Here is a 27,887-nt window from a genome sequence, read left to right on the forward strand (position 1 = left end):
CCAGTAACTTGTTAAAAATGGAATGTGTATAGAAACTACTATTCTTCCCTCTCTCCCACTCCTTTAAATTTGGAAAGCGGATGAGTACATTTAATTTACAAAGGTCAGATCCAGTATGGCTACTCCGGTATTCAAAACTAAAAATGGAAAATAACTTTTTATTTTAGCTACAAAACAATTCTCATGATGGTTGTCCTTTGGCAATATTACACCAGGATATTTCCCTATTTTTTTGTAAGCCATAATTACACTATGACTCTCCCTACAACATAACATAACAAGATTGCAGCTAGTTTCTAAAGGTGTCTTCTATGTGGCTCTGTACCTGTCAGCCCTGGAAAAGCATGGGATAAATACGTTTGGTGATAAATGTTTTCATTGATACCTTTTAAGTCTATTGGAATGAGCTGGACAGTCTGGATGGATAAAGAGGAAAAATAGCAAATATATTGCTTAAATGAGTGTATTCTTTTTTCAACAGCTGGCATGTATAAATTTAGAACCACTCAGAATATACAAGGGAAAAGTGTTGATAAATCAGAAATAATAAAATGTCTGAATAGAATGTAATAAGTATCATACCCAATGTCAATTAAAACAATTTTTGTTAACATTATTTCACTTGAGAAGGTTCAGAGAAAAGAACTGTATTGTTCACAGAGTGTGATTTGGAGGGAAGATTAGCAGTACGGTGCTTTTATCTCCATCCAGGCTTTGACTATGCTTATGTTAGTAGCATACAGTAGAAAACTCTGTGTGTGTGTGTGTGAGAGAGAGAGAGAGGGAGCGCGTGTTTCTAGTGTGCTTATGACATCCTCAGTTTCCAATGCGGAGCTTAGTTAAAAGAGCATGTGTTAGCAACTCCCAATAGTTGGAGACCTCTGGCAAAGAGTGAGACAGAGGGAGGGAGCATTAGCAGTCTTGACTAAAGTAGTGAGTGCAGTGTTCTGGGCATGGAATGACGCATGTATTGTGTTGGATCAGAAATGCGGAAGAATTAGAAGCCTCTAAGTGTCAACTAGTCTTGGTTTAAAGAGCAAAGCAGCATAGCTACGAAGCTGTTATCTGTGTGGTGCTGGTAAGATATACAACCTTCTTTGACTTCTCTCTCTCGCTCGCTCATTTTCTTCCCTTCCTCCCTCCCATTTTCCTCCCCTCAAGGCGTACATAGCACAAGGCTTTTGACAGGGATCAAGGGGGAAACAATTTGGTTGGCCTTTACAGATTTTCTTTTTCTTTAATTTTTTTTAAAATCCTTTTTTGTTTTATGTTTAGTCTGAAGCAAAAAGATTGTACTAGTCAGAGTTGAAATGCTAGCTCTTTTCTTGTCTCTGTCTGTGTGTGTGTGTGTGTGTGTGAATACACACGCAGTCTATGTATGTACATTTTTGAGTAAACAAGAGTAAAAGTCCATTTCAGCTGGCCTGAAGATATGAGGCCTTGGAGAGACTATCTATTTCCACAACAGCCCCAAGTTCCTGTTACATTACATGTTGCTCTCTGCTGATGGCAGTTGATAATTGGTAGCCACAGTCTGTGGTCGGAGTGCAGCATTTTGTCTAGCACCTGGGCTGGGCCCTGCTGATATACAGTGGAGTGAGAGAGAGACACACACACACAGACAGAAAATAAGCTAGCTGTAACTGTGCAACTCTGAGTGAGCGGCCTCAAGGGGATATTGCCTCACTGCATGGAACTTACCTGAGGCTGACTGGTGATGCTGTGTGTGCTGGGGGGTTCACAGAAAGGCTTGAATCCCTGTTCCAGAGGACACGATTATGTCCAGTGAACAGCGTAACAGTACAGCGTTGAAGGATGCTCAGTTAAAAGACCTGTTATTGCAAAAAGGTACTCCAGTTTCTGGTTGTATTTTTTAAATATTTATTTAATTTATGCATGAATCAGATTATTGTAAATTTGATCTCTGACTTCTATCTGATCTGCCAAGTTACAGTATTGCTGTATCAGAGCTACTCTTATGAGCAGACATGTATACATAGAAGGGAGCCTATTATATATGCACACAGTTGTTTGTACAACTGTCTCTTTAGGAAAATGGTCCAGGCATTTCTACCCACTTGAATATAAATAAGCTACTGTATCCCCTTTTCTAGTCTTAATTTATTCTCATAGGAAAGTGTTTTCAATAAATACACAATAGCCTTTTTTGCTGCATATTTGTGAAGTAAAAAAAATAAATTCCCCTGGAAAAACTGTATTACTGATCTTGTCTTCTTTATGCCTGTGTGTGCGTAAGTAGATATAATTTTTTCCATGCTCAATTTTTGAAAACCAGCTTTACTAGGGGATGTGGGTTGTGGTGGTTAGGAGGAGGTGCCTCTCACGTTTGCCGTTAACTAAGGAGCCTGGGTGGGGTGGGAGGGTATGTGATATGACTGTATGTTGGCATATATCAGAAACTGCACTAATTGCCTTGAGTTGTGTCAATAAATGTGGACTACTTGTGCTATTGTCCTTTTTCTTCTGTTCTAATAACTAGCAGGGGGACAAATTGGGTACAGGAAAGGATTAAATATCTCCCCTCCCCCCGCTCTTTGAAAATAAATTGCTACCCTTGAAAATCTAATGGGGTGTTTTCTTATGCTCTGTTTTTCATTTTTGCGTCATAAAGCCAAATTTGGAAAGAGTTTGTGTGTACATGCTGTAATAGAATACACTGGTTTTATTATATGTGACCATATTTTGATTGTATTTTTTTATTTGTAAGTCTCTCAAATGCATCAGATCCTGAAACATTTATTGAGAGAAAGGAGGTATTGCCCTTTCATAGAAATACTGGGCCCTTGATAAATTTGGAAGACTCAGCCCTTGGCAGATATAGAACTAAAATGTCATTCCAGTGATCTCTACATTCTAGGAAAGTCTAAATCAACATTACTCGTTTTGCATGTTGCCCTTTAGCAAGAATTTCCACAGTAAATATATAGGCAAAAAAAAAAAAAGTTGTGAGTATGGAGATGCTCAAAAATCTAGCCTTTATATATTCTGTAGTATAACAATTGTCTTCTGTGTCAAGTTTGTAACCTGCAATTGTGACCTATGGCAAATTGACCTTATCCTAAAACACATACGTAATGTCTGTGTTCCATGCTTTTAGACGTTTTAGCTATCAGTACAATGACCTGAGAAAAAACTGACAAACTGATTGTTGTATGTGGAGTTCTTAGTAGGAGTAATGGGAGGGCATAAAAGACTGAAGAATGAAAGTGTGTGTAGGAGTTGATTGTGTTATTAATGAATGGTCTATACTTAACTGAAAAGAAAAAATAAATTAAAAATGTAATTGCATTGTGAAAAGAGCTTTTAATCTTGGAATAATTTCAGTTACACCTACTGTGATTAGCAATGAAATTAAGCTGGTAGACTTTTGTTTGTATGCCCTTGTTCATTGATAACTTCTGACAAGTAACAAAACGTTGTAGCACAGGCAGATATAGCAGCTATTATTACATGCCAGCACTGGCAACCTTGTAGTATGGTTGCCTCTTTGCATTTCTTGAAGGTTTGTGATGGTTTTGTTTGGAAGAGATTTTAGAAGCTAAAAAGCATGGTTTGCTTTCATTTGCAATAAAGGACATTTTGAAGAATACATATAGCAATCCTCTTTTCAGTCAACTTTTAAAAATCACCCTGGAAAAGAAAAATATAAAAGGAAAAAAGTCCCCTTTTTTTCCCCAGTGTATTTACATTTCTGCTTTTTAACTTCGTTAGCTTCTTTTTTGCCTGGCTAAGATTTCTAAAATTGGGAGCCTAAATTTGGGCTCTGAATCCATATTTAGGCATCTTACGAGATGGTGTCATTTTTCAGAAGTGCTCTTCTCCCTTTTTACCTATGTGGCAGCCAAAGATGTGCTCCCATAGACTAGACATTCTCTTTGAAGACTAGAGCATCCCTTGTGAGTGATGCACTGTTTCCATAGAAATGTAAGCGAATGCGTAACTCCGAAGGGCAAATTCTTCCCTTAGACACACCCATGCTGCTCCAGGAAAGCCAGTGGGGTTGCATGGGTGTAAGTGAGGGAAATTTTTGCCTCTAAATAACAATTTTTTGGTGGTATAAGATAGTCTTTTGCCAAAATGGCAGACTTTGTAATGTTTACATTATAAATAGCATCATTTCCTCAATTGTGTCTGTGCTGGCTTTCATTTTTAACCATGCTGGACTTTGTGTTAGTTTGAGGTACCAGAACTCAGTAACTCAAGGTAAAATCCTACCGAAGACCAGGCACTTTGTAGTTTTCATATGAGTTCGCAGATTGAGGCTTTCCTTTAACTCTTTCGGTTACGTTCTATCAGCTGCAAATTGTTAGCATGGCTGAGATACTGGAAACAAAGTCTTGATTCCTCTCTCTGCAGTATCAGCTCTGATGCTGCTGGAGATCCCAGAATTGTCCTCACACTGTAGGGTGTTAATAAAAATAGCCTTTCCCACTGGGATCACTATATTTTCCAAAGGACTGTGTCTTCTTCTTCTTCTTCGGGAAGAATTACCTTTGTGGAGGGTGCAGTGAGAGTGCATCATGAAGTGTCTCTTAACCTTTGATTTGCAGCTACTCAATGGCCTAAACTCTGTTAGTGCTTAAATGTGCTCTCTGCATTCTGGTTGGGGTGCAGAGTTCTTGACAAAACTGATATTTTAATTCATTTAAAAATGGCCATCAATAAATAGCTTGAGACAGTTGTCGTGAGACACTGAATGTTTGCAGAGTGTTGTTGTGGAAAACAAATGTTCTGTGTCCAGACTGATGGTTTTTCTCCCTTTTATTGTTTCAGCTGAACTGGAGTTTGTTCAGATAATCATTATAATCGTGGTGATAACTGTTATGGTGATAGTGATCATCTGCCTTTTGAACCATTACAAACTCTCAACACGCTCTTTCATCAACCGACAGAGCCAAAACAGGAGGCAGGAAGAAACTTTGCAGCCGGTAAGTCCAACCCCCTTCATCCCATCCTCCTCCTCCTCTTTCATGCTGGTCTCTTTCAGGGCTTAAAGATACATGAAGTTCTGATTATAGGCAGCCATGCAAAAAACTTCTGGCGTCAGTTTTATTATTCTCTGTTAGTGAGTTAGTTTTTTTGCCATTGTGTGTATTAATGAAAAAAAGAATCAGTGCACGATTTTAGAATTTCACTGCACGGCTGTTTTTAGGCACTGCTCTGTTTTATATAGCAGCTTTTTCGTGCTTCATATTTGTCTGGTGGTGCCAGAATGTGAAAGCCCTGACTACTGCTTCTACTGCACGTTTTTAGTAAATTTTCACCGTATGGAAGGTGTTGCAGTGATGACCTGGGAAGATTTGTCATTTCCTGTTTATCCTTAGAATAGATACAGCAGAGGAAGCAGCAGCGTTAGCTCCTTACCAGCTACTGGGGAGAATGTGAAAAGCCTGACATTTTTCTCTCAGCTAATTCCCTTCCATTCCCAGGCTTGTCTCTGCTATCTGGAGGGGGGAGAGGCATCAAACAAATGTCTTAAATCAGGAAAATGATATATCCCCCAATTGAGGAGAGTCGTGACATTGGTGGGGCCCAGTAACTGAGTAAATGCCTTTTTGTAGTTCCTCTGGGCTCTCCCTTTCCCCCTTATTCTGTTTAATGTCATTTTCACAGTTGCAGCACATGTGGCAGCCGTGCCATCGAGGGTCCAGAGATGTTGCAGGCAGTCCCTATTAATGCCCCTCATGTTTCCGGTGTCCATTAAAGGCAATGGCAAAACTCCCATTGACTTCAGTGGGGCTAGAATTTTATGCCAAGAGTTTGATACTTAGACCAAAGGTCCCACATGTAACCCTAAGGTCTCTCTTCTCTCTTCTAGAGCACCTCCTAATGGTGAAAGGAGAGCTTGCTACCTGTGCCCATTGAGCTCTTTCAGCTCAGGTTGGCAGCAAGAATGCCATTTATGATGATAGTTTTTGTGATAAAGACATCATACCCCCTTAGGAACTGGGTTGAAACCACAGCCTTATTTCACATGCCATTGAACATCCAGTGTCCATCAGATGATGATGACTTTCAACCACTACTGCATTGGGCTGGTTTCAAACCACTGACTAGAGGTGTATCTCCTTTCCAATCGACTGAGCCACCCAAGAACTTGCTTCTTTTTTACATCTGTTTGTAACGTGATTATACATTTGATCCAAAGGGAAAAAACTTGTATAAAGTCCCAGTTTTATATTTTTGAGTGAAGTTAGTACTTATGGAAATGACGGATGAATTACGCTAGTTAGGGTTAGACACAGTGCTAGCATTCTCACTCCCCACCAGTACCAGCCCCTGCTGTTCTGGTGGTGGGCCTCTTCTGAGCAGAGAGAGACACTGTCTCAACTTGTGTAGTGATTTTGTATTTGTAGGTGAATGGGGACTAAGCTTGACACTGTCAAACGGGTGACCTAAGTCAGCATTGACCCACTGTTCCACCTGGCCCTCTCACTCATGGTGTCATTTTAAAACAATGTAGTAAGTCCCTAGTAAATTCTTCTTTGGTAGGACAAATCACATTCTTTATTTTTTTGCAGATGTTTTTGGTTCTGAGGGGGCTATTTTATATCCTATAGCCTAGGCAAACAGATGCTATAAGCATCTCAAAATATATTCCCTGCCAACACACACATTACAATGTTAGTGTCATGAAATGACAACGTAGTCCTGAAAGACACAGTGCAAAATATGGCAAACTTATAGTCCCTGGAGTTCTTCTTTACAGACCACCTACATTCTGTTGGTATCTGGGGATCTATTTGTTCTTGCACCTAAGAGAAGGAGGAGAGAAACTGTCTTATTGAGAGTAAATGATGTAGACGTTCCCTCTCCCAAGGTACCTCCAGAATATTGTATTGTAACAGGGTTAAAACAAAATCAGAGGTATTAAAACTTTTCGCTCACATACCTCTTACTGTCTGGAGAAATCATTTAGACTAACTTGAGGATTTTTCTTAAATGGACACCATGAACTTAAACTTTTTCAGACAGAAGTATGATTGTTTACCTACAATTGCTAGAAGTACCCCGGAAATAACTAGAGGAGGTTAAGAAATATTTTTTTATCTCCCCCTTGTTTTAATGCAGAGTGCTGTCAAATGCATACAATAGTCCATTTCAAGATTTCCCTTTTATAGTCAATATCCCCTGTTGTTTGAGTGGGTCTTGGTCATAGGAACTATGGAGAGAAAAACATGTTTTTGTAAATAAGAAAATTTAATTTGGTACTGCGGAGAGAGGAGCAGGTATCATGCCTGAAACAATTTTTAACTCATTTTTAAAATAATAACTAAATTTCTGTTTGATGGAACCCTTTTAAATAATGATAATCCCAGTCCAGTGGCTGGGAAGAGTTAAGAAACTCTCTGGGATGGGGTTGCCATCACTATTGTTCATTTGGGTTTCTATTCAGCCAAGAACTTTATTTCAAATGATTTTTCCATTTTTGTAGGGCACAACAGGTGATGCTACGGGGATGGTCCCTAACTAAGGCCTGATCCAAAGCTCACTGAGTCAACAGAAACACTCCCATTGACTTCCTTGGGCTTTGGATCAGATCCAAGGTTGATCCTGCAAACACTTGCGGTATGTCTATGTTGCAATCTAAGCCTAGGATTCAAACTGAGGCTCAAGACTAAACTCCCTTCCATCTACACACAAATTGCGCTAACCCAGATCTCGGACCCAAAGTCCGAGGACCCCACGGCGGTGGAGGGTCTGAGTCAAGCTGGGACCCAGGGTTCAAGCCCTGTTGCTTTGCACTATAGACACAGCCCCACTAGCTTCATGCTCTAGGAATCCGCCAAAAGTATCCCACAATCCCCTGGGCCGACTTCCTTTGTTCTCTGGACAGTCAAGTTTTTCCACACTGCACCACAAACAAAGGGCTAGAGCAGCCATATTTTGGAAGGGCACTAGGAAATCTGGGATATGGGTGGTTGGACACCGGTCCACATAATGCAGTGTAAATGCTGGAGCCCCAGGTTGGGATCCAGAGTTTAACAAATTACAAGTTTTTTGTACAAACAAGTTACAAATGAATGTAGATGCTCAAGCACTAGGTTAACAAACCCTGGGTCTGCTAACTTGAGTTCTACTAACCCTGGGCTTATACTGTAGTGCAGACGTATCCTTAGGCACATGTCTATAAAACTGGAAAGAATTTCCAATAGAAACAGTTACATTAAAAGCAATAAACATTCCCCTGCAATGTTCACAGTCCAGGCAGTGAAGGATTGTGCCAGTTCATGAAAACCAGAAAATGCACTATTGTGTGAACCAACTTGGAAAATGAGTGGTCTGTTTTCATTGTCTAAACAGTGTGAAATGCACAAGGTAAATAAACAGCTTCAATGATGAAAAGTAACAGAAGTCGCGTAGATTTTTTTTTTTTAATTCTGTATATAGGTTTTCAACCTGGCAGTGTCCCTTTAAGTATTTTGCAGGTCTTGTTCTCTTTCAATTGATGATGGTAACTGGGTTCTCTGTCATGGGAGCAATGATGAAGGTATTCAGACAGAGAACGGATTTAGAATACTTACTGACTACTAATTGCTAAAGGAAGTGCACATCACTCTGGCTCAGCCCTTTGCTGTTTCTGAGCAGTGGTAACTGAAAAGAGTGGCAGTTCAGTATTTTCATAGAAGAATTACTTTTAAAAATAAAATGCAAGTGGTCATTTCTCTGTTTCAATGAACTTTGTCCAATTTCTGCTGTTGCTTCCTTACATCCAGGCAATCCTATTAACTTCATTGAGATTGCACAGATGTAACTGCAGGCAGAATCTTAGCCCCTTTTGTTTTAATTTGAATTCTATACACTGGACAGCTCTGCCAGGATTTTCATATGAGTTCATATTTGCATAAGTCTTAGATTTGCTCCTTTTATCACAACCAGTCCTGGTGCTGCTAATGTCTGAACTGTAGCTAGATCACACAGGTTTATGGTGCCACAAAGACTGGAAACCCAGATAGCTCATGTGTTTTATTCAGGTCTTTCCAAAAAAAAAACACGATTGAAATTAACAGATTAAAACTCCTCCTTCTGGTATTGCCAGCCTCAGGTGTTTAAAAATCATGAGATTGGCTTGAAAGTCATTGGATCTTTTTTAAAAAAATACATTTCAGGTTATTTTTATTTGCCTTCTGATTTTGAAGTCTTTACAGAGAGAATGCACTTGCTTCATGTTTTCAAGATTTTCTTTGCAAACTTGAGGGCCAGAAACTTACTTATTTTAATTGGAATTCTCGTACAATCTCTTGATTCATGCAGTTGGGCATTAAAAATAACACCAAATATCACCAGGTTTGCAATAGGATCACAAGAGTTGTCAATGCTGACAAGCCCGGCTTTTCAAAGGGCAAAAAGGGACTAGTCCTGAAAATGTCAGTGGCTCTTTAAAAGAACATGCTGATAACTGACTGTCTCTCAGTGTTCAAGCTGAAATGCGCTTTCCTGTGTACCCATCAATTCTCTGCTTTCTTTTCTTTTGTCTTACTCTTCTCCAGCCTTTCCTCTACTCGCTTTAATTTTTAAATTGTCTTGATTTAAGGTGCTGAAAACATCACATGTATCTAAACCAGACTCACAGATATGTGATTTTTCCATAGCAGTTTTGCTTCAGGCAGATGTTTAAGGTTCTACTACATAACCAATGTTGCTATCTGCCAGGGTGGCTAAAAACACTGTTCTTCAGTGTAGATGGAACCTAACCATGATTTCAAATCATAATAGAAATAACACAAGCTTTCATATGATTTTAGGGACAGAGTTAGATCCCACCTGTGCTGCAGGGTTATACTGTGTTGAGGGACAGCCATGTTGTAAATGGGCTCCTTGACATGGTTGGATTTGTGTTGTACAGGTGACCTAAAACGGCAAGGTAGTACTTAATTGTACAGACATTATGATTAACAAAACATTAAATGTTGCCCCCTGCTGGCCAACCCATAGTGGAATAAGCAGTGCTTGGATACAAAATCAAAGGTGAAGTAGCTAAGGTATATAAAGGCAACTGAGTGGGAAGGCAAATGTTATAGTGTGTACCATCCTGTGGGAAGGAAATTAGTGCTCACGCAGCCAGGAGCAAGCCCAATGCTGTTTCGCTAGCAGAGTGCCATCAGCCAGCTTCATACTCTGTAACATCTCATGTGCTGCTGACTGCTTCCATCAGCAGTACAGGGATTCTCAGAACACAGCTGTATGGTGGCCTTTTAGGGGTACACCAGCCTAAGGTGCAGCTGACATATCTTTGGATCTAAATTATGGAACAGAGAATTGTGGATCGATGTCCTGTGAGAATTGAAATTTCAGCCTTCTTGGTAAATCAAAATGATTCCATGAGAATGTAACCAGAGACACTGGCTCAGGGTGGCAACCCTACTCTCCTATCTGCAAGGCCAGGAACTAAATATAAATGTTCCCCTCTGGTGGTTAACCCATAGTGGAATAAGCAGCATTGTCAGTGGGGACATTGGGAGAAAGTTGATTTTGAAAATGACATGTGAGAGGACATTTTGCAAACTTCTGACATTCCAGTGGTGATTTCTCTCTCTCTCTCTCTCTCTCTGCACCACTGATCTAAAATGGACATGTAAAGAGTTCTGAACACTTTCACTGCCCCAGGCCCACTCCTGGCAGCAAAAAATCCCTTGCAGAATGCCATAGGAGACATGCACCATGCAAGACACTCGCAAATGATTGGCCCCAGCATCGCTGCTTCCAATCTCTGTGGGAGGGATCTCTGTTACAGTCAGCCAGCTTTCAGTAGTATGTATATTGATAATGCCTATCTGGTACTCTGAGATACTATTCCAGGAAAGCCGTTGTGAAAGTACTGTGCTCTTCCTGAATTTAGCTGGAACAGGCAATTCAGGAGAAAAGCAACAAACAGCAGTCCTGGCCTGTGTGGCATGACGATGGCAACAACAAAAGGAACTGTTAAATAATATGAAAATTCCAGGGATTGGCTTGGTGATGTCGAACTTTGGCTTCGATTGATCCCCTTTAAATTGTATTTCCTTTTTTTATTGCATTAGCATTACTAGTTCTATCCACTGCTGGCAGCCCAGCATTACCTATTTTTCCTTCCATTGTTTTAACTTTAGAAATAAAAGAAACCCAGTGGGAATAAGTTCCCAAATAACAGCCACAAGAAATAAGTACCAACACTATAATTTTATCACCAGAGCATGGCAATGTAGTTCACCCTCACTGCCCTCTTTATTAACCCTTGTGCGCAGGGTTAGCCTTGCAGTTTGCAGTATCTCAGTTGTCAGGAGGGGATTGGACATGTATTGCCTTTGCTCTCTGATTGCTGCTGGAGTGCAGGGGGATTGGCTCATCTATGCTTCTCCTCAAAATTTCCTGCCAGAAGGGACTCTGATTTGAATTGGTCTGAGCTGCCTTTCTCCCTCATCCATAAGGTGGAAGGAACTGGGTCTTGTATGCCACCTTCTCTAGTCCCACTGTCCGAAAGAGGGCTCTAGCCCATGAGTTGATAAGCAGAGATAGCCAGTTATGGGAAATTGTTTGGTGATTTTGTGATACGAGTAAATATAAAGCCACAACAATTTGTTTAAAAAGTTACTCATTTATTGGAGTGTTCTGGCCATTATTGTTTGAAGCCTACCCTAATAAAGGCACAGCATCTCCTTTAACGGGGGCAGCATAGTCCAGGGTCAAGGAGCAAGGAACTCCTGGATTCTAATCTGCCACTGACTCAATGAGGGGCCTTGAGGAAGTCATTTCTTATTCTTCAAATGCAAAGTGAGGATAATAATATTCACTCACATTAAGGGACGACTTGAAGGTTAGCTAATGCTTGTACAGTGAAGTCCAAGGATGTAAAAGCTTTAAGTGTATTCATGGCCATTATTTCTGCTAGCTGTAGCTAGTCAGAAGACAAGTATAAATGCAGTTCTTTCCCTGATTAATTTTCCCCTTACCATCCCAGTACCCTGTCTCTTTGTCATTGCACAGCCTTGTGCAAAACACCATCACTGTGCTTGCACTTAGGAAACAGGATTTCTAAGGGAGAGAGAAATCTTGCTGTAACGTTTGCTTGTTCTACTGGGGCATACAAGTTTTGCTTTGCTTATGTTTTAAAGGGGAAGTGTTGGTGATCATTAAAAAATATGACAGTCTGTGCCTCCAAAGAAGAAATAGATTGTGGCGAGAACTAGTGTGTGTTGGCTAACCCTAAAAACAGTCAGACTGAGGCTCTAACTCCAACCTGTTACTGCCACCTAGGGTCAAAATTAAAAACTACACTCAGAAAAATTTAATCTGCAAAAAGTGTGGCTGCACAGTTTGGGTGGGAGGAAGGAATAGGAATCTTAGGCCATCTCTAAACTGCACTTCCGTTGTTAAAACTTTTGTCGCTCAGGGGTGTGAAAAACACACCCCTGAACGACAAAACTTTTAATGACAAAAAGTGCTGGTATGGACAGCGCTGTGGCAGTGGGAGATGCTCTCCCAGCGCTGAAGCTACTGCCCCTCGTTGGGGGTGTGGTTTTATTTTGTCGCCGGGAGAGTTCTCTCTTGACGACAAAGAGTGGCCACACTGCGCACCATAAAATGGCGCGGCTGCAGCAGCACAGCCAGGCCGTTGTGAGGTGCACAGTGTAGACACAGCCTTAGTTTCAGAAAGAAAGGAGTGCTTTGACTTATCAGCGGTCACGATTGTCTGTACATATGATATGCCTTTCTACTGTAAGCATACTAACACAACATTTTCAAAATATATTCTGCTGGGAACATGGCTCTAGACTTTGGGGTAATGGTGGGGGCTTCCAGCCTGAGGCCTTTTTGCTTGGGTTTCTTCTCCTAATTTAAACTCCTATTTCTCTCTCCCACGCTCTTTGCTAATGGAGGCAAGTCCATCCCAGTGCCCTCATGTCATGTGCATTGAAGGGAACAGCATTAGCTATACCTGATGGAGCAAACTTTCACTGGCATCCAAGGGTAGTGATGATAAGCCATGAGAAAGTACAGTACTGAACTGAAATCAGGGTTCTAGTTCCGGTTGTCTGCCAGACTTGCTGCGTAATTGGAAAACACCCATAATGCATGACAGAAAGAGAGTATCTCAGACAGATCAGCCCGGAAACTTAAAAGTGGGGTATAGGGGGATAGTCTATTTCAATTATATCGAAGCAAACCCAGAGTAAATATAGAATTTCTGCAGTCCCAGCGGTAACTGGCAAACAAACTAATAAAAACCCCACCAACAAAACAGAAACAAAAATCCTTCAGAAGTTTCCAAAGTGACAGAGGATTTGATGCAATTGGTTGAGAATGTCGATGAGTTTAAAGGGAGTTTTTCTTCAGTCTCACTAGAAATATTCCTTTTTGAAATGTGGAGCCAGTCAGATATTTTTGCTTCATTGTAGTCTCTGAATTTTTATTAATCATAATTTTGTGCTTCTAATTTACCTTGGTTTAATTAAAAAATATTGAAGACATTGCACCTCTTCCAACAAATTCCTGCCCTCCTCTCCCTATTTGTTGATTTGTTGACTTTAAACTGAGGAAGCTGGGCGACTTTGGAGGCATCAGGAAACAAAATATGTAAAAATGGCCTTGAAAAGTCACCTGCCTGATAAATCTCTTTGTGAAATACAAAACAAGGAAATTATTGTATGAAGCATATGCAATATCACAAGCTCTAAACCTTGACTATTATCTTTACTTTAAGACCTTTTAGTGTGAATACAATAAGCTTTATCAACTGCCATTATTCTTTCAGGACCTAAATCTAAAGCTTCTCTCCATAAATTAGTACCAAAAGCAGGAATATACCCATGAGAAGACCTAGCTGGAACGCTAAGGTTTTTACTTCTAATATTTTTTAATTATTAGTTTAGCATGAAGAGACATATCATCTTCCATCCCAAAATCTAATACTCTTTGAAAAGAATCAAATGTAGAGCTCAATATATAAGATTGTTCTTCCTAAGTATATATCTTGAAGCCCAGTTCGGCAATGCCCATCATCTACCATACTAGGGAGAAAAATTTAAGGGAGCATACTCTCCCAGCTGTGCCTTGATAGCATAATAATTAATGTAGAAACCACATCTTTTAAAAACATCATTGAACAGCAACCCTTCAGTTAGAATATTCAAACCCCACAACATCCTAAGAGTCACAAATGCCATAGCCCAACCTAGCAACACATGGTAAAAGAACTGAGCCAGGAGGCAGTCCCTCTGGAGGCAAACTTCTTGTAACTAACCCTTCCCACCCCTGGCCAGCAACATGGAGCTGAGTCTTGGCTGGTGGAGTAGCAGGAGCTGGTGCCAGGACTGAGAGGCATCCACTGCTTTATTTAAGTCTAAAAATCACAACTCCTTTATTTTAAAAAAATAACTGGTGAATTATTCGGAAAGGGAAAGTAGTTATTGGTTATACCTAGTGATCAACTGATGAGTGAAAATAAGTTAAGAGCCATAGTTGTTTTTTTTTTAGTATTGAATTACTATATCTCAGTATATTGATTGATAGAGAAATAGCGAGAGAGAGTGAGAGACTACAAGTACAATACTATCAAATCTTTATCTTATTTTAAATGGTGCAACTTCAGATTCCAGGAAAGGAGATAAAGGAGATCTCTGGCTGGCAGCCAGTAGCTGAGAGTGAGAACTCGTCTGCACTCTTCAACTGCTGGCTATCAGGTGAAATCCACAAGTATGAGGGTAAGGAGAGTATAAGGAAAAACTTCTTTAACATGTTCCCTTTGATAGATGAAATAATTTCAAGGATGGCAAAGTGGCTGAAAAGATCTAACTTGGTATCAGATACCTGTGCAGCCAGAGCTGCCTTTGGCCAAATACATGCCTCCTTTCATAATGGAGATAAGTTTCTTTTTAGAGTAAGGGGAAAACCCAAACAACGTTTATGGCATCTCAGTCCCTGATGCAGCAAAGCATGTAAGTATATTAAGCCCTACATTTTAAACTAAAAAAAGTTTAATTAATTTAGGAAATCCGCATCCAACCCCTCATCCCCCACTGTAAGAGCGAGAACCTAACAAACTGAAGTGTACTTAATAAGAGGGGTGAGAAGCATTCAGTGCTTGATATTAAATACAAATATCAAAAACAAGATTTTTGTTTGTAAAACCTTACAATATCTTTCAAATATATGAAATCTAATAAAATTATAAAGAAGACTGTATACATCCATTTATTTCTCTCTTGTTTTTTCTCTCTCTCATTTTTCCTCCCCTCCCCCATTCTCATTTCTATCTTTTTCACTTTTTTCTGTTCTCTTCCCCTTTTCCCATTTTGACACCTTTCCTCCTTTTTTGCATTTTGTTTGTTCAGTGTCACAAAATTTGTTTCTAATGGTTCTTGTGGGGCAGCATATCTCTTTCTGCATCTCCAGGATGTTCTTACACATGGAATAGCTGCGGATTGCAGTGCAAATTTACTAACATCCTTCTCACTTTCTCCCTGCATCCACGTGATTAGCCTTAGGGCTTGTCTACATGGAAAAGTCGTATCAGTATAATTATATTGGTGCAGATAAATTAGTACAAGTTATACTAGTATAATTCCCTGCACTGCATGGACACTCTTATTCTGGATAAGAGTGGACTTTTCCGATTTGGCTTAAAATGCTTGCAAAACGATATACGCTAAACTGGAAAAATACAATAAGAATGTCCATCCAGGGAGTTAAACCACTATAGTTATACCAGTGTAAATTCATACCTTACCTTATACTGGTATAACTTCCCCTATAGATAAACTCTTATTCAGCCCTGGGTGTAGAAGGAACATGACTCAGTGCTATGTGCTAGCCCAGGAGACTATCCTTGTCTTACCCCTTCTTCCCTGACAGAGTTCCCCCTCACTATTCAAACTATCTGCCAGTGCTCTTTCTTTCTTTCTTTCTTTCTTTCTTTCTTTCTTTCTTTCTTTCTTTCTTTCTTGTAGGGATTAGGAAAGCAGGTACACATTTCTCACATTGGAAAAGGCTCAAAATGAGCAATGGGAAACTGAGGCAGAACAGCTCCTGCAAAGTGAATAAACGTGCCATAAATTACCAGGGAATGAACTGAAGAAGAGAGTATGTAAATGAGCTCCAGGGATTTCTACATAGAGGAGGATTGAGGGGCATGGTGAAAAAGCAGGAAGGTGAAATTTACAATAAACCCAAAAGGGAAAAATGGCTTTTTGCTGTTACTGGCGTTTCTTATATTTGTATCATGACAGAACTTGACTTAGTTCCAAGAAAGTTATCATAACGGAGATGCTTTCAGCAAAGCCAATTACTTCGTAGAAATAACATTTTTATTTTGCCACATTTCAATTGAATTTCTGTGCTTTACAGCTTCTCTTGTCCCTTTTGGATTTATCTTAAAGCTGTATTCCTTTCAGCTGTGATAGTTTCAAGTAAAATAAAGCCATTAAGGTAGTTATTGCTGCTCTGAAAAGAAAAATGTAATGAAATAACAATATACCTTAAGCTCTTTTCCCTTATTGACATGTTCTTATGTTTTGTTCGTGCTTTCATTCTGCCCTTAATGTTCTAAAGTGTCAAAAATGCATTAGTAGCATAAGAAAGAAAATCCTTAGCAGGGAGATGGCTGAGGATAGGGATTGAGGAATGGAAATTGGTGGGTGAAACCTTGCTTACCCTGAATGGTCATACTTGTACACTACTCTACCCTTGGGTTGGCCAAAGAGATCCTCAGAATATTATTTCACGGGGGAAGAGTGTATGTGGAGAGAGAGAGCGAGACTAACCAATGAGATCATGAATGTTAGAGTCTGTTGGGGACCATTTGAGTCTTGTGCAGTAGCCCATAGTATTGCAAGAAAGGTAAGGAAAGTCACGTGAAATTCAAGGAAAACAGGCGAATGTGCAAGCTTGTACTAAATGGAAAAAAGCAAATTTTAAAGATGGTTTAGGTTGAATGTCGCACTTATGTTTGCTCTCTGTGGTTCTGGCTAAGTTCTGGGTTCAGATTTCAACAGCAAAAGAAGTGATAGGTTACTTTTTAATAATGCTTCTTTTGATGAATGTAGCCAATTGATAAAAGCTGATTGTTCTGAAAAGTTCTCTTAAGTTGAAATAAAAATTAGGCAAGAAGTTAATATTCTCCTCTGTTTTCTTTCTCCTGCTAGGAAGGGTGCTTGTGGCCTTCAGACAGCTCAGTGTCACGACAAGGTGCTTCAGAGGTAATGTTTAATTTCTTGGTAGCCTTCAATGATTTGCTTTACTGCTTCTAACATACATTTCACCTCCCTCAAAAAACACTGTTTGGTTGACTTGCCTACAAGTTGGTTAATGAAGTCTTTTAAATTTAGATCAAAAGAGTAAAACAATAATTTAATAACTTTAGGTCCGAGAGGTTCTGGGTGCCCACAACTTCTATTGACTAGATAATATGAATCATTATCTTTAAATTTCAGAGTAACAGCCGTGTTAGTCTGTATTCGTAAAAAGAAAAGGAGTACTTGTGGCACCTTAGAGACTAACCAGTTTATTTGAGCATGAGCTTTCGTGAGCTCATGCTCAAATAAACTGGTTAGTCTCTAAGGTGCCACAAGTACTCCTTTTCTTTTTATCTTTAAATTGTAAGTCCACGCATGATCTCTATGAAATCAATAGGATTCTGCACTGGAGCAAGGAATTTGGACCCCGGCTAAGCATTGAGGTCGAAGGAAAAAGGTGACGTTTTCTCATGGTGAGAGTGTGAGATGTCTTGGACATTTTTCAGTTCAGTTAAAATGACCATCTGGATTCCTCTACAAAGCAAGATTTTAATCTGTGTAGGAAGAAAGGCTCTCATTGGCCAAAAATCAATGTTGGGATATTTTCTTAGGTTCTCAACTAATTTATTTCGGGGGTGGAAACAGAAATAACTTTTCTGGAATGTTTTATCTTTAAAGAAGTAGAATCTCTTCCCCCTCCCCCCCTGCCCCCCCCCCGGGTGAACATTTTTATCATTTTTATAACTTGACAAGGAGGTGGGGGATTAAAACCCTTTAGGGAACCCTCTTCATTTTTAAAGCCATTCACAAATTACTTCTTCTGGATTTTTACCCCACCTCCGACTCACACCACCACTGTTGGGTGTGTGTCTCCATGCTGCAATCATAGGGTGCAATTGCAGCTTGTGTAGATATCCCCGAGCTAGCTTTGGTCTAGCTATCTCAGGTACCAGAATAGTGAAGCTGCAGCAGTATGAGTTTCAGCACAGGCTAGCAGCGCAAGTAATTATCCAGAGCTCCGGGCAAGCTTGTATAGTCCGTGCTGCAGCAAGTGCTGCTGAAGCTTCATTGCTCTGGTGCCCAAACTAGCTAGATTAAAGCTATCTTGGGTATGTCTCCATGAGCTGCAATCATGCCTGTGACTGTGTGCATCTGACTTGTTTAATCTGTGTCTGAGCTAACTTGTCAACTCCCTGAGGCAGTGACCATTTTCTCTTTGTTGGCCCTTGATAACTAATTAATACCCATAATGTTTTGCTGGGTGATGCTTGGAAGTGGATTCACAGCTCCCTCTTACCTTTTCAGATCATGTATGCCCCAAGGTCCAGGGACAGGTTTACCGCTCCATCATTCATGCAGCGGGACCGTTTCAGTCGCTTCCAGCCAACCTACCCTTACATGCAGCACGAGATTGACCTTCCTCCGACCATCTCCCTCTCTGATGGAGAAGAACCACCACCATACCAAGGGCCATGCATGCTGCAGCTCCGGGACCCAGAACAGCAGATGGAACTCAATCGAGAGTCTGTCAGGGCACCACCCAACAGAACCATTTTTGACAGTGACTTGATAGACATTTCAACGTACAATGGGGGCCCATGCCCACCAAGCAGCAATTCGGGCATAAGTGCAACCAACTATAGCAGTAATGGAAGGATGGAAGGACCACCCCCAACATACAGTGAGGTCATGGGTAATTACCCAGGCTCCTCTTTTTTCCATCACCAGCACAACAATGCGCCTCCTTCATCACAGAGGGGGAGCAGACTTCAGTTTCAGCAGAACAATTCAGAGAGCACAATAGTCCCTATTAAAGGCAAAGACAGGAAACCAGGAAACCTTGTCTAAGTTACTTTCCCAGGTGCACTTGAACTGAAGACAAGAGAATCAAACAGGAATGTGGAGGAAAATTCCCACATTCCTGTGCACAATGTTGTTAAGTTACACGTGGTACAATGTAGTAAAACCAAACGTGCAAACCAGTTCGTTCTGATTCATTTCAGGGGAATTGCATGCAAAGTGGATTGAGATAATACAAACTTCCATTCGGTTTGGCCATGAGCAGTGTTTTGGGGGAAAATATATATTATTTTTTTTAAATAAACTATTTGAATTATTTAATTCTAAAAGGAAACTTAGCACAGAAATTAGGCTTGTACAGCCTGTTTTATATTAACTGAATGGCAGAAAGAAGAAAATGAGAAGAAAGTTTTGCTAGGTAAATGGGGGAAGAATCGGCCAGTTTGCTTTTTTCTCCCAAGGTGTGGAATTTTTTTTATATGAATCAAAATTCCTGTTTTGTGTGCCAAGGTGTAAAGTTGAGAAATTAGATGAATGCAAGGAGTTAATTTGTGTTGTGAAAAATGTGTTTTAAAAAGTTGCACTATCTTAATGTTTTAAAAAATATATATATGAGGGAACTGTTTTACGTGAAGTTCTTCTATATGTTGTCTTTTCAAAACCTGTGGAATAATGATTAGACCCCAGGAGTAATCTGGAGGAGTTTGCCCCACCTGGTATTTGTCACTGAAAGGGGATTGTTGAATTTAGCCTAACACCTATTGACTTACATAATCAGGCAATACAGGGACACTTAACATGTTGTTATCTTTGCAGTAATTTGCATTAAAATAACAGTGCATCAATGAAGTGTCTTGGAGACTTTTGGATGGAAGTAAGCAAACATGAAATTCCAGCATTTCACATCACTTAGGTTGTTTTAGCTATTATACAGTTTAGGCCATTTGTTTCATTAAAAGCAAAACAAAATCCCAGATATACTAATTTATATTAATTATTAACAAAGCACTGTAATTTTTTTTCTCCTTTTCACAATGCAGTATCGTTAATACGTAAGGTTTTAGAGATGTTGTCTTCAGTGTAGCCTGAAATATATTTAGTCACATATCCTGACATTATGCAATAAATTGTTTAAAAATGCAAGGTGGTTCTGTCCCGTCCCCCCAGAATGCAGTTAAAATATGTGACTCTTTCTTGTGCATTTACTGTCCAATTTCTATTTAAATTCTGTACTGGAGAATTTTACGCTAATCCTGTTTACGCAAGTGGACATCAGTAACCATACCCCCTCCTATGCAGTTTCTGCAACACGTGATACTTTTTACAGTGCTAGTGATATTGGCAATGGTTTCTGCAGCATTAGAAAGCCATTGGAAGTGACTTGGAAACCCTGGTTAATCTCACTGTAAGCCATTAGCCTTTTCGTATGGGCCTGATCCCACAAACCCTTACTCATGCACGTAATCCCATTGAGCCCAATGGGACTAGGCACATGGGTAAAGATTACTCACGTGTGTGTGTTTGTGTGTAGGATCTGGCCCTATTTTTGTAATTCTGGTCTTAAAGTAATTGGAAGATATGTGTCTGCCTGACGAATGTTGCTTAGGGTTTTGCTTTCTTTCCATGGTTAGCTTCTGTGCCGAAGCTAATGTAAGATTTGGAAGTCAATTGAACAATGGAGGTAGTGACTTCAAGAGCACACAGAAAAAGCACAACATGCACTTAAAATGCATTTTGGAAATGGACTTTAAAAGAAAAAAAGAATCTTTAGAGTCTTAGTTGTAATATTCCTAATATATATGCGTAGTAGAGTTTTCACTGTAAGGTCTCACTTTTTCTATGGTCTTAAGCCTAGTGCTTTGTTAACAGCAGCAACCAACGAGTGCATCAAATGCACTGCAGAAAAGTACTGTATTGTACAGCACCTGTTCCGATTGCTGGAGATTGGATTTCTGTGTGACTTCTATATACTACAGGGCTTGATTGAAACATTGATTACTGAAGCGAATCTTTGATCTATGCAGAGTTTTAATGCCAAAACAGCGTGTGTGTATGCATGTGTGTGTTCATTTTATGGGTCTCTGTATAGATAACTTCCTTAGTGAGGTGACTTTGTACTATTGTAGCTTGATGAATATTGGAATAACTATATTCTGAACAGACAGCCCCATTTATAACCGATCAGAATCTGCTTGTTTCTTGATCTGAATTGTCCCTGGTAATGCAAAGTGAACCCTTTTTATTTATGTAGCTATATTTGAAGAGAGAAGTAGGAGACTGGATTTAGCACAGCCCCCAGCACAGATGTTTGTGGGATGACTGACTAGCTGTCTGTCGATTATAGCTCTTGCCTTTTATAGTTTCTGGGAGTAATACATCTTGGAATTAGGAATTTACAGATGACCTGCAGGTTTAGGCCAGAGGCAGTATCCACAATTTAAGTCACTTCAGGGAGTTTGTTGCTATTAAAGGTGAGCAGAAGTATGTTGTTGCCTAGATCAGGATTATTCAGCCCTGAGACATCTAGGTCAGAGAACAAATGGAAATCAATTGTCATTCTGTCAGGGAACCACTGGGCCAGGAGAAGGGCAGGTGAACAGTCCTGGGCTTTGGACCATTTGAATACAAGCTGTCCTACTGCTCTGCAGATCTCATTAAGGCCACATCTATTGACTTCAAAGCCACCTCTTGGGAACGTATCTTCTTTGAGGATAACCCTTTACCATCTTTCCACCCTCGTGTCCCAGTGTGTTGGTGTAACTCCCATGAACATTGATGGATGTGATGCATGCACATACAGAAGAAAACACCTACCAAAGTGGTCTGTTAGGTTTCCTTGAACTAGGGTTACAAACGCTGCAGAAGAAGTAACACATTTTCTCCACTCTGCAAAAAGCAATTTTTAGACTTCATTCTGATTATATCTTAATGAATGCTAGTAATCTCTGAGGTGGATTCTGCCAACAATATTACAAAGGAGTGCTCTTTCTTTCTTTCTGCTCATAGAGAACACGCCAGTACTGTTAGAACTGAACTCCGAAAGAGAAAATAAGAAAAAATGATATCAAACAAGAAGTCGCTGTCAATCTGTTCAGGCTCAAAAATGGGCATTCTCTCAAGGGAGGTAAATTCTACACAGCAATTCTGGAGGATTCTCTGTAAAAAGACTCAGGACCATATTCTAAACCGTCCTAGCCACCCAAATGTAATTTTTAAACTATTAAATTGATATATGTTCTACAGATTATCACATGGGTAAAACTCCACATACATGGTTCATTTGTGTGTGTGTGTGTCCATGTAAGTATATTATATATAAAATACACACAAATATACCACATATGTAGAGGTTTTTATCCTCTGACTGCCTCACTTACCCTCTGCCCAACAACCTATCTTCCCCAAGATTTATTCAAATACTCCACATTTCTGAGCAACTTCAAACAGCTGTTACTTTAAAAAAAATTAATCTGTCAGAAACAGATATTCCCTCCTCCTCCTCTCTCCACCTCAAATGTAGAATTCCTCCCCAAAATTACCCTGTTCCAAGGCCCAGGCTGGACAAGTTTCAGCTGTTGGACTGGTGTCAGCTTTTCTAGTTAGAAAAATGTCTAATCTTCAGTGTATGTTGCCTGGCGGTCTTACAGGGCTAGGAAAGGAAGAGGGGATTACAAACTTCCCAGTGGGATACATATCACTTCTAGCCCTGGAATTACAGAAAAATCTCTCGAGCCTATTTTTAGAGGTTTGCCTGGCTCCTTCTGAGCACGGCGCAGTTGGCCTCCTGGTATGTGAGACACCTGACTTTAAGGTATGAATGAGAGATGAAAAATAGTCCCAATAAAAATGTTAAAAGCTCTCTCAAGTATTCTTAAGATAGCATTTCTGTAAGATGTATGGCATATAGAGAATACATGATACTGTGATGTGATAGGAAGGTTTGGTCATCATTAGTTTGGGGTGATTTCTGTACGCCCCACTCATGGCTTTGTCACTCATGAGGAATGCATCTAACTCAAACTCATGCTGATAACATTTTACCACACCGTTGTTCACTCTCTGTATGTGAGAAAACACGCACACGTTCTGTGTATGTAGTCATGATCAACAGAATAACTTTCTTTCTTTTTGTTTCTGCAACCATGGAATTAATTGGAACCGTGCAATGAATTGCATTTATTTTGCACCTTTGTCCTCATTTTCATTCTGCCCACTAATCCATCCCAGTTGGAGCTACTTCTGATGTTCCAAATCGCAAAACTACTAGTGTCAAATGAAAAAGAGCCTTCCACTAAAATTTTTCCCATAACTGTGGCTTGGGTGAAAATGGGGATTGAAATGACACTGCTGCAAGAATAGCACAGTTCACTAGGAAAAAAGCTTTAGCCCAGTGAAGAACTCAAAGTGCAGGCTTTTTAGTGTTCTCCTGTAGGAAGCATTCATTTCTAGCCCTGACAGAGAGTGTGTCATGGAACCTTAAAACTGACACCTGCATTTGTGAGAAATGTTTGAAGGTTTTAAAAATGTTTTATAACTAACATTTCTCTGACTCTGAGGCCTGCACACTCATGGTAACTAAGGCAACCTGGCTTTACAGGCAAGGACTACAAGAAAATAAGCAATCAAAATACACACACTCTAAAATTGTTCTTAAAAATCTTTTAAGCAGGAGGAATAAACAAAACACCTGCTGGTGTGTTCAAAAGGATTAATTGGGATTTGGATATTTGGGATTTTCCCAGAAACTCTCATAGCTCCCTGCCTGGGACTCATGCCATACGTGACCATTGTGTGTGTGTGTGTGTGTGTTTGCCAACACAGACGTGCACACCTTCTCTCTATCTGTTCTAGTTATCCAGATATTAGTTATTATTCTATAACCAACTTCCAGGGATGCTGCATGGTTTTATTTTATGTCATAAGCCAGTTTAAAATGTTCCTTTCCTGCTATAGTAAACTATTTTGAATCCTACTGTTGAACATGGCTCTGTTACATGCCTGGGCAGTGGCAGGTAACCACTCAAAAGGTTGAAAGTGTGAGGAGCACCTGCTCTCTTCCCTCGCCCTTTGAATAATGTACAGTACCCTGCTTCAACCAGTTGCCCAGGTTCCCAACTCTGACATGGAGCACTGGTGCATCTTCCATCCAACAGCTCTCCTCTTTAGGATGCTTTTGACAGCAGTCCTCATATCTTGGGGACTGCCCTGCAGGAGACCGCTTGTACTGAGGTACTGCAGTGAAAAGGATTTTTAAAACTACAGAAGCACATTGTTTCTAATAAGCCTATGTGGTACTAACAAGGGACCCACGTTTGAAAGTGGGCTCAGATGAAGCTTTGCTTTAGGTTACTTTTGTTTGCTGTTTCATTTAAGGGCTGTTGTAAGAATCTTGTGAAATATGGTTGGCCTTTCCCGTTTTGTACATGCCCCAAAACTAACCCCAAATGTCTCACTTTTGTTTTAACCCCCTCCCTCTCCCAAGGAGGCACTGTCATAGAATTGTTTAACATCTATAGGGGCCCTTATAGCAGCATTTCACATGTAAAAAACCCTTGTGGGGATTTGTCTGAGTTACATCATTTCAGCTGAACTTTCAGAGTTTTGTTCTAATTTCTCTTTACTTGCTATGTTTCCTTTTTAAATTACAATTGACACTTCTCTTTATGGGGTCCCACTTTACAATCCAGACCAAGGCCCACCTACGAATGTTGGCTCAGGCCTGGTCTGGACTTAGCAGTTTTGCTGGCATAGCAGTGTTGCTCGGGATGTGATCCCCACCCCCTTGACTAACATAGTACATCAGCAAAAGCCCAAATGTAAATACAGTTAAACAAGTTGCACAAAAGTCCTTTTGCTAGTCTAGCATACTCCATTCGGGGAACTGGTATAAGCTGCATCTCCACCACCGGGGATTTGCCAGTATATAGGTATTCGCAAAAAGAAATGGAGTACTTGTGGCACCTTAGAGACTAACAAATTTATTTGAGCATAAGCTTTCGTGAGCTACAGCTCACTTCATCGGATGCATTCAGTGGAAAATACAGTTGGGAGATTTATATACATAGAGAACATGAAACAATGGGTGTTACCATACACACTGTACGGAGAGTGATCACTTAAGGTGAGAGATTACCAGCAGGAGAGCTGGGGGGGGGGGGAAACCTTTTGTAGTGATAATCAAGGTGGGCCATTTCCAGCAGTTGAGCAAACCCTTCCATGTGTAAGCAAGGCTCAGTATAGATGAAGTGCTTTATCCAAACAGTAAATAGCACCAATGCAAAATTTAGAAGCTGATTAATGCTTTGTAAATCAGCCACAAATATTTTGCTTTAATACATTTAAAGGCCACTAACACCTCATTTGCAATCATTCACTCTACATTTCTCTGCTCCCAAAGCAAAGCAGGGAAGGTTGAGCTTGGTTTGTACTGAAAATGTCAAAACCTCTCCTTCTGGCTGTACTTCTGCCTTGGCATATTTTGTGTTACAGCTCGAGAATAAATACAAGCAAAGCTAGCATCGCTTTAGTGCTAAAATATTGTACCTTTTTGTGTTTAAAACGGAGAGAAACAAACAAAAATAGGTTTCAGAGTAACAGCCGTGTTAGTCTGTATTCGTAAAAAGAAAAGGAGTACTTGTGGCAAACAAAAATACTTCCCCCGCCCCCCAAGGAACCCCGCCCTGTGTGTGATTTATTGCCAGAGAGGCCTGTGTCTCATTTCTTTGCTGTCTTCCTGCTGCTGCTGCTTTAAATGGTTTGCTATGTGAGTTTTCTGATACCACAGGGTATGTGATCGCGTGGGTGACAGAGTTGTCGTTTTCTTCATTCTTTCTCGCCTCAGTTTGTGCTTGTCTGTCTGCTGTGGTAGGGGTATTAATAAATAAATAAATGTATACATATCTATTCGATATAATTTTGAGGAGGTTTGCATGTTAGTAGTTTGTAAGCAACTAAGGGGCCTCGTGTTCAGGTCTGAGCAGATAGGAATCCGCTTGCACTCGAGGGGCCGGATCCGAAGCTCATTGAAGTCAATGGAAAGACTCCCACTGATTTCAGTGGACTTTGGCTCAAGTCCTATGCTCCCACCTTTGTTGTGCCTCACTTAAAATGGTGCTTCTTCAGTTGTCTGTCTCTTCTTCTGAGTTTTATTTGTAAGGTGCTGTATATAACTTGAATATATTATGCACATATCCTACCCAATGGGTAGAACAAACAAACAAAAAAAAAGACATTGTTAATACTGTAAGATAATGTATAGATGATACCAATTTTAACACAAAAAATGGCATCCAATTTGTGAATGCCTACTTTCGTGCTTGGTCCTCTTTTGTAAGAAAATTTGCGAATGTATGCATACAAATGACAAAAAGTCTATGTATTTTATTTTCCTATTAAATATCAATATAATATCATAAGGGAAAAGCAGAGTTTGAACAAATCACTTTTGACCAGCTTGTATATAGCAACTGGTTGTTTGATGCATCTTTGCGATGACGGTCATTCTTTTTGTGTGTGTCACTTTAAGGAAAAAGAAAAACAAAACAAACAAACCTTCACAGCTTTAACTTTGCAACTAGATACTTCTCTTCTTTGTTGTCACCTTGTTTTTGCTGAGCTGAACCAGTATTAGCTACTTCTTCTCCAGCAGATATTTTATTTATACCCTCAGTTACCTTATTTACCTAAAGATGAGTTAAAAACCTAGAACTTTTTATCCAAACCCAATGACGCTGTATGGGCCTTGGCTAAATTGATCGAAACTGACCCTGCAAAAATCAAAAGTAGGCCAACAGAGTTTTTCAAAAACAAAAACAGTCCTTGTGTTGCACCTATATCTGATACACAACCTTCCCATTCTATACTCTGAAGGCTTGTCTGCATTCAGGATTCAGCAATCAGTGTAGCTGCAGTGGTACAAACCCCAGGTATAATAGACAAGGAAAGCTGTAATTTACGCTGTTTGATCTTACCCCTGATTGAAATGGGAGCATATTGAAGTGGTTCAATATTCAACTTTCCTTGTTCACACTGAGGTTTGCAGCACTGCTGGACCAGTGATAGCTGAACTGGGGCTAATAATGAGTATAGACAAGGCCTAAACCCATCCAAGCCCAGTGAGCAGTGGTGTAAGGCCAGGTCTACACTTAAAACTTTTGCAAGTATAATGATGTCTATTCGGCGTGTGACTTACTTTATTTTTATGACATTTTATACCAGCAAAAGCCCAAGTGTAGACACAGTTATACAGGCACAAAAATCCTTTTGCTGGTATCCATTTTGTTGTTCAGGAAATTGATATAAGCTTTTGCCAGCATAACCTTCGTCTACACTTGCTGATATGGTTATATCTGTATGGCAAACCATTTTTCAGGTAGACAAGACCTAAGCTTTCGATTTTGAGGATGGGGTGGGAGTCAATTTATTTTTAAGGCTGACGAGCAAGAAAAGCCTTTTGTAGTTTGACCGGCGCTTTGTTGTGCATGGCAAGGCCCTCTGGACAGTTTGCTCCTCCAGTCTTTCCACACTTTTGGTTGTCCATGTACACTCTTGGCGTGGCTTGTTAGGTAAAGCGAATACCTCAGGAAAACAAACACAAAGTTTGAGTTTAGAATTGCAGATAGGGAACTTATTTTTCTAAACTGCTTGTTTTAAATAGTCTGGGAACGTAGATGATATAAAAGTTAACTGTCAAAGACTGAATAATCCGCTAACGAATGGCTACTTTTTTATACTTGTCAGGCTTTAACCACAAGCATAACATAGCAATGTATTGGAATGTGTTTGAGGTGGCGTTTTTGTTGGTTTTCAGATATCTAGCTAAATGCTACACTAAAACTCAGGGGGCCTCATCTAAAG

At 40.0% G+C, this 27,887-nt stretch overlaps 1 protein-coding gene across 4 annotated transcripts in view; it reads left to right on the forward strand.

The window, feature by feature from the left end:
• The window catches only part of LDLRAD4 (low density lipoprotein receptor class A domain containing 4), a 435,540-nt gene extending 407,659 nt beyond the window's left edge, over positions 1–27,881 (forward strand). For 2 of the 4 annotated variants that reach the window (XM_027826292.3, XM_037892893.2), the window contains exons 4-6: positions 4,795–4,949; positions 17,142–17,195; positions 18,537–27,881. In XM_027826292.3, coding sequence (XP_027682093.1) covers positions 4,795–4,949; positions 17,142–17,195; positions 18,537–19,079 — 752 coding nt within the window. In that variant the 3' untranslated portion in view covers positions 19,080–27,881. Of the gene's footprint in view, positions 1–739; positions 1,849–4,794; positions 4,950–17,141; positions 17,196–18,536 lie in introns of those variants that run through there. The other 2 variants (XM_007063857.4, XM_007063859.4) reach the window with 2 other exon arrangements.
• The last annotated feature ends 6 nt before the right edge of the window (positions 27,882–27,887 follow it).

This window comes from Chelonia mydas, chromosome 2 (genome assembly GCF_015237465.2).
Source record: "Chelonia mydas isolate rCheMyd1 chromosome 2, rCheMyd1.pri.v2, whole genome shotgun sequence".
In the NCBI taxonomy this organism is placed as follows: Eukaryota; Metazoa; Chordata; order Testudines; family Cheloniidae; genus Chelonia; species Chelonia mydas.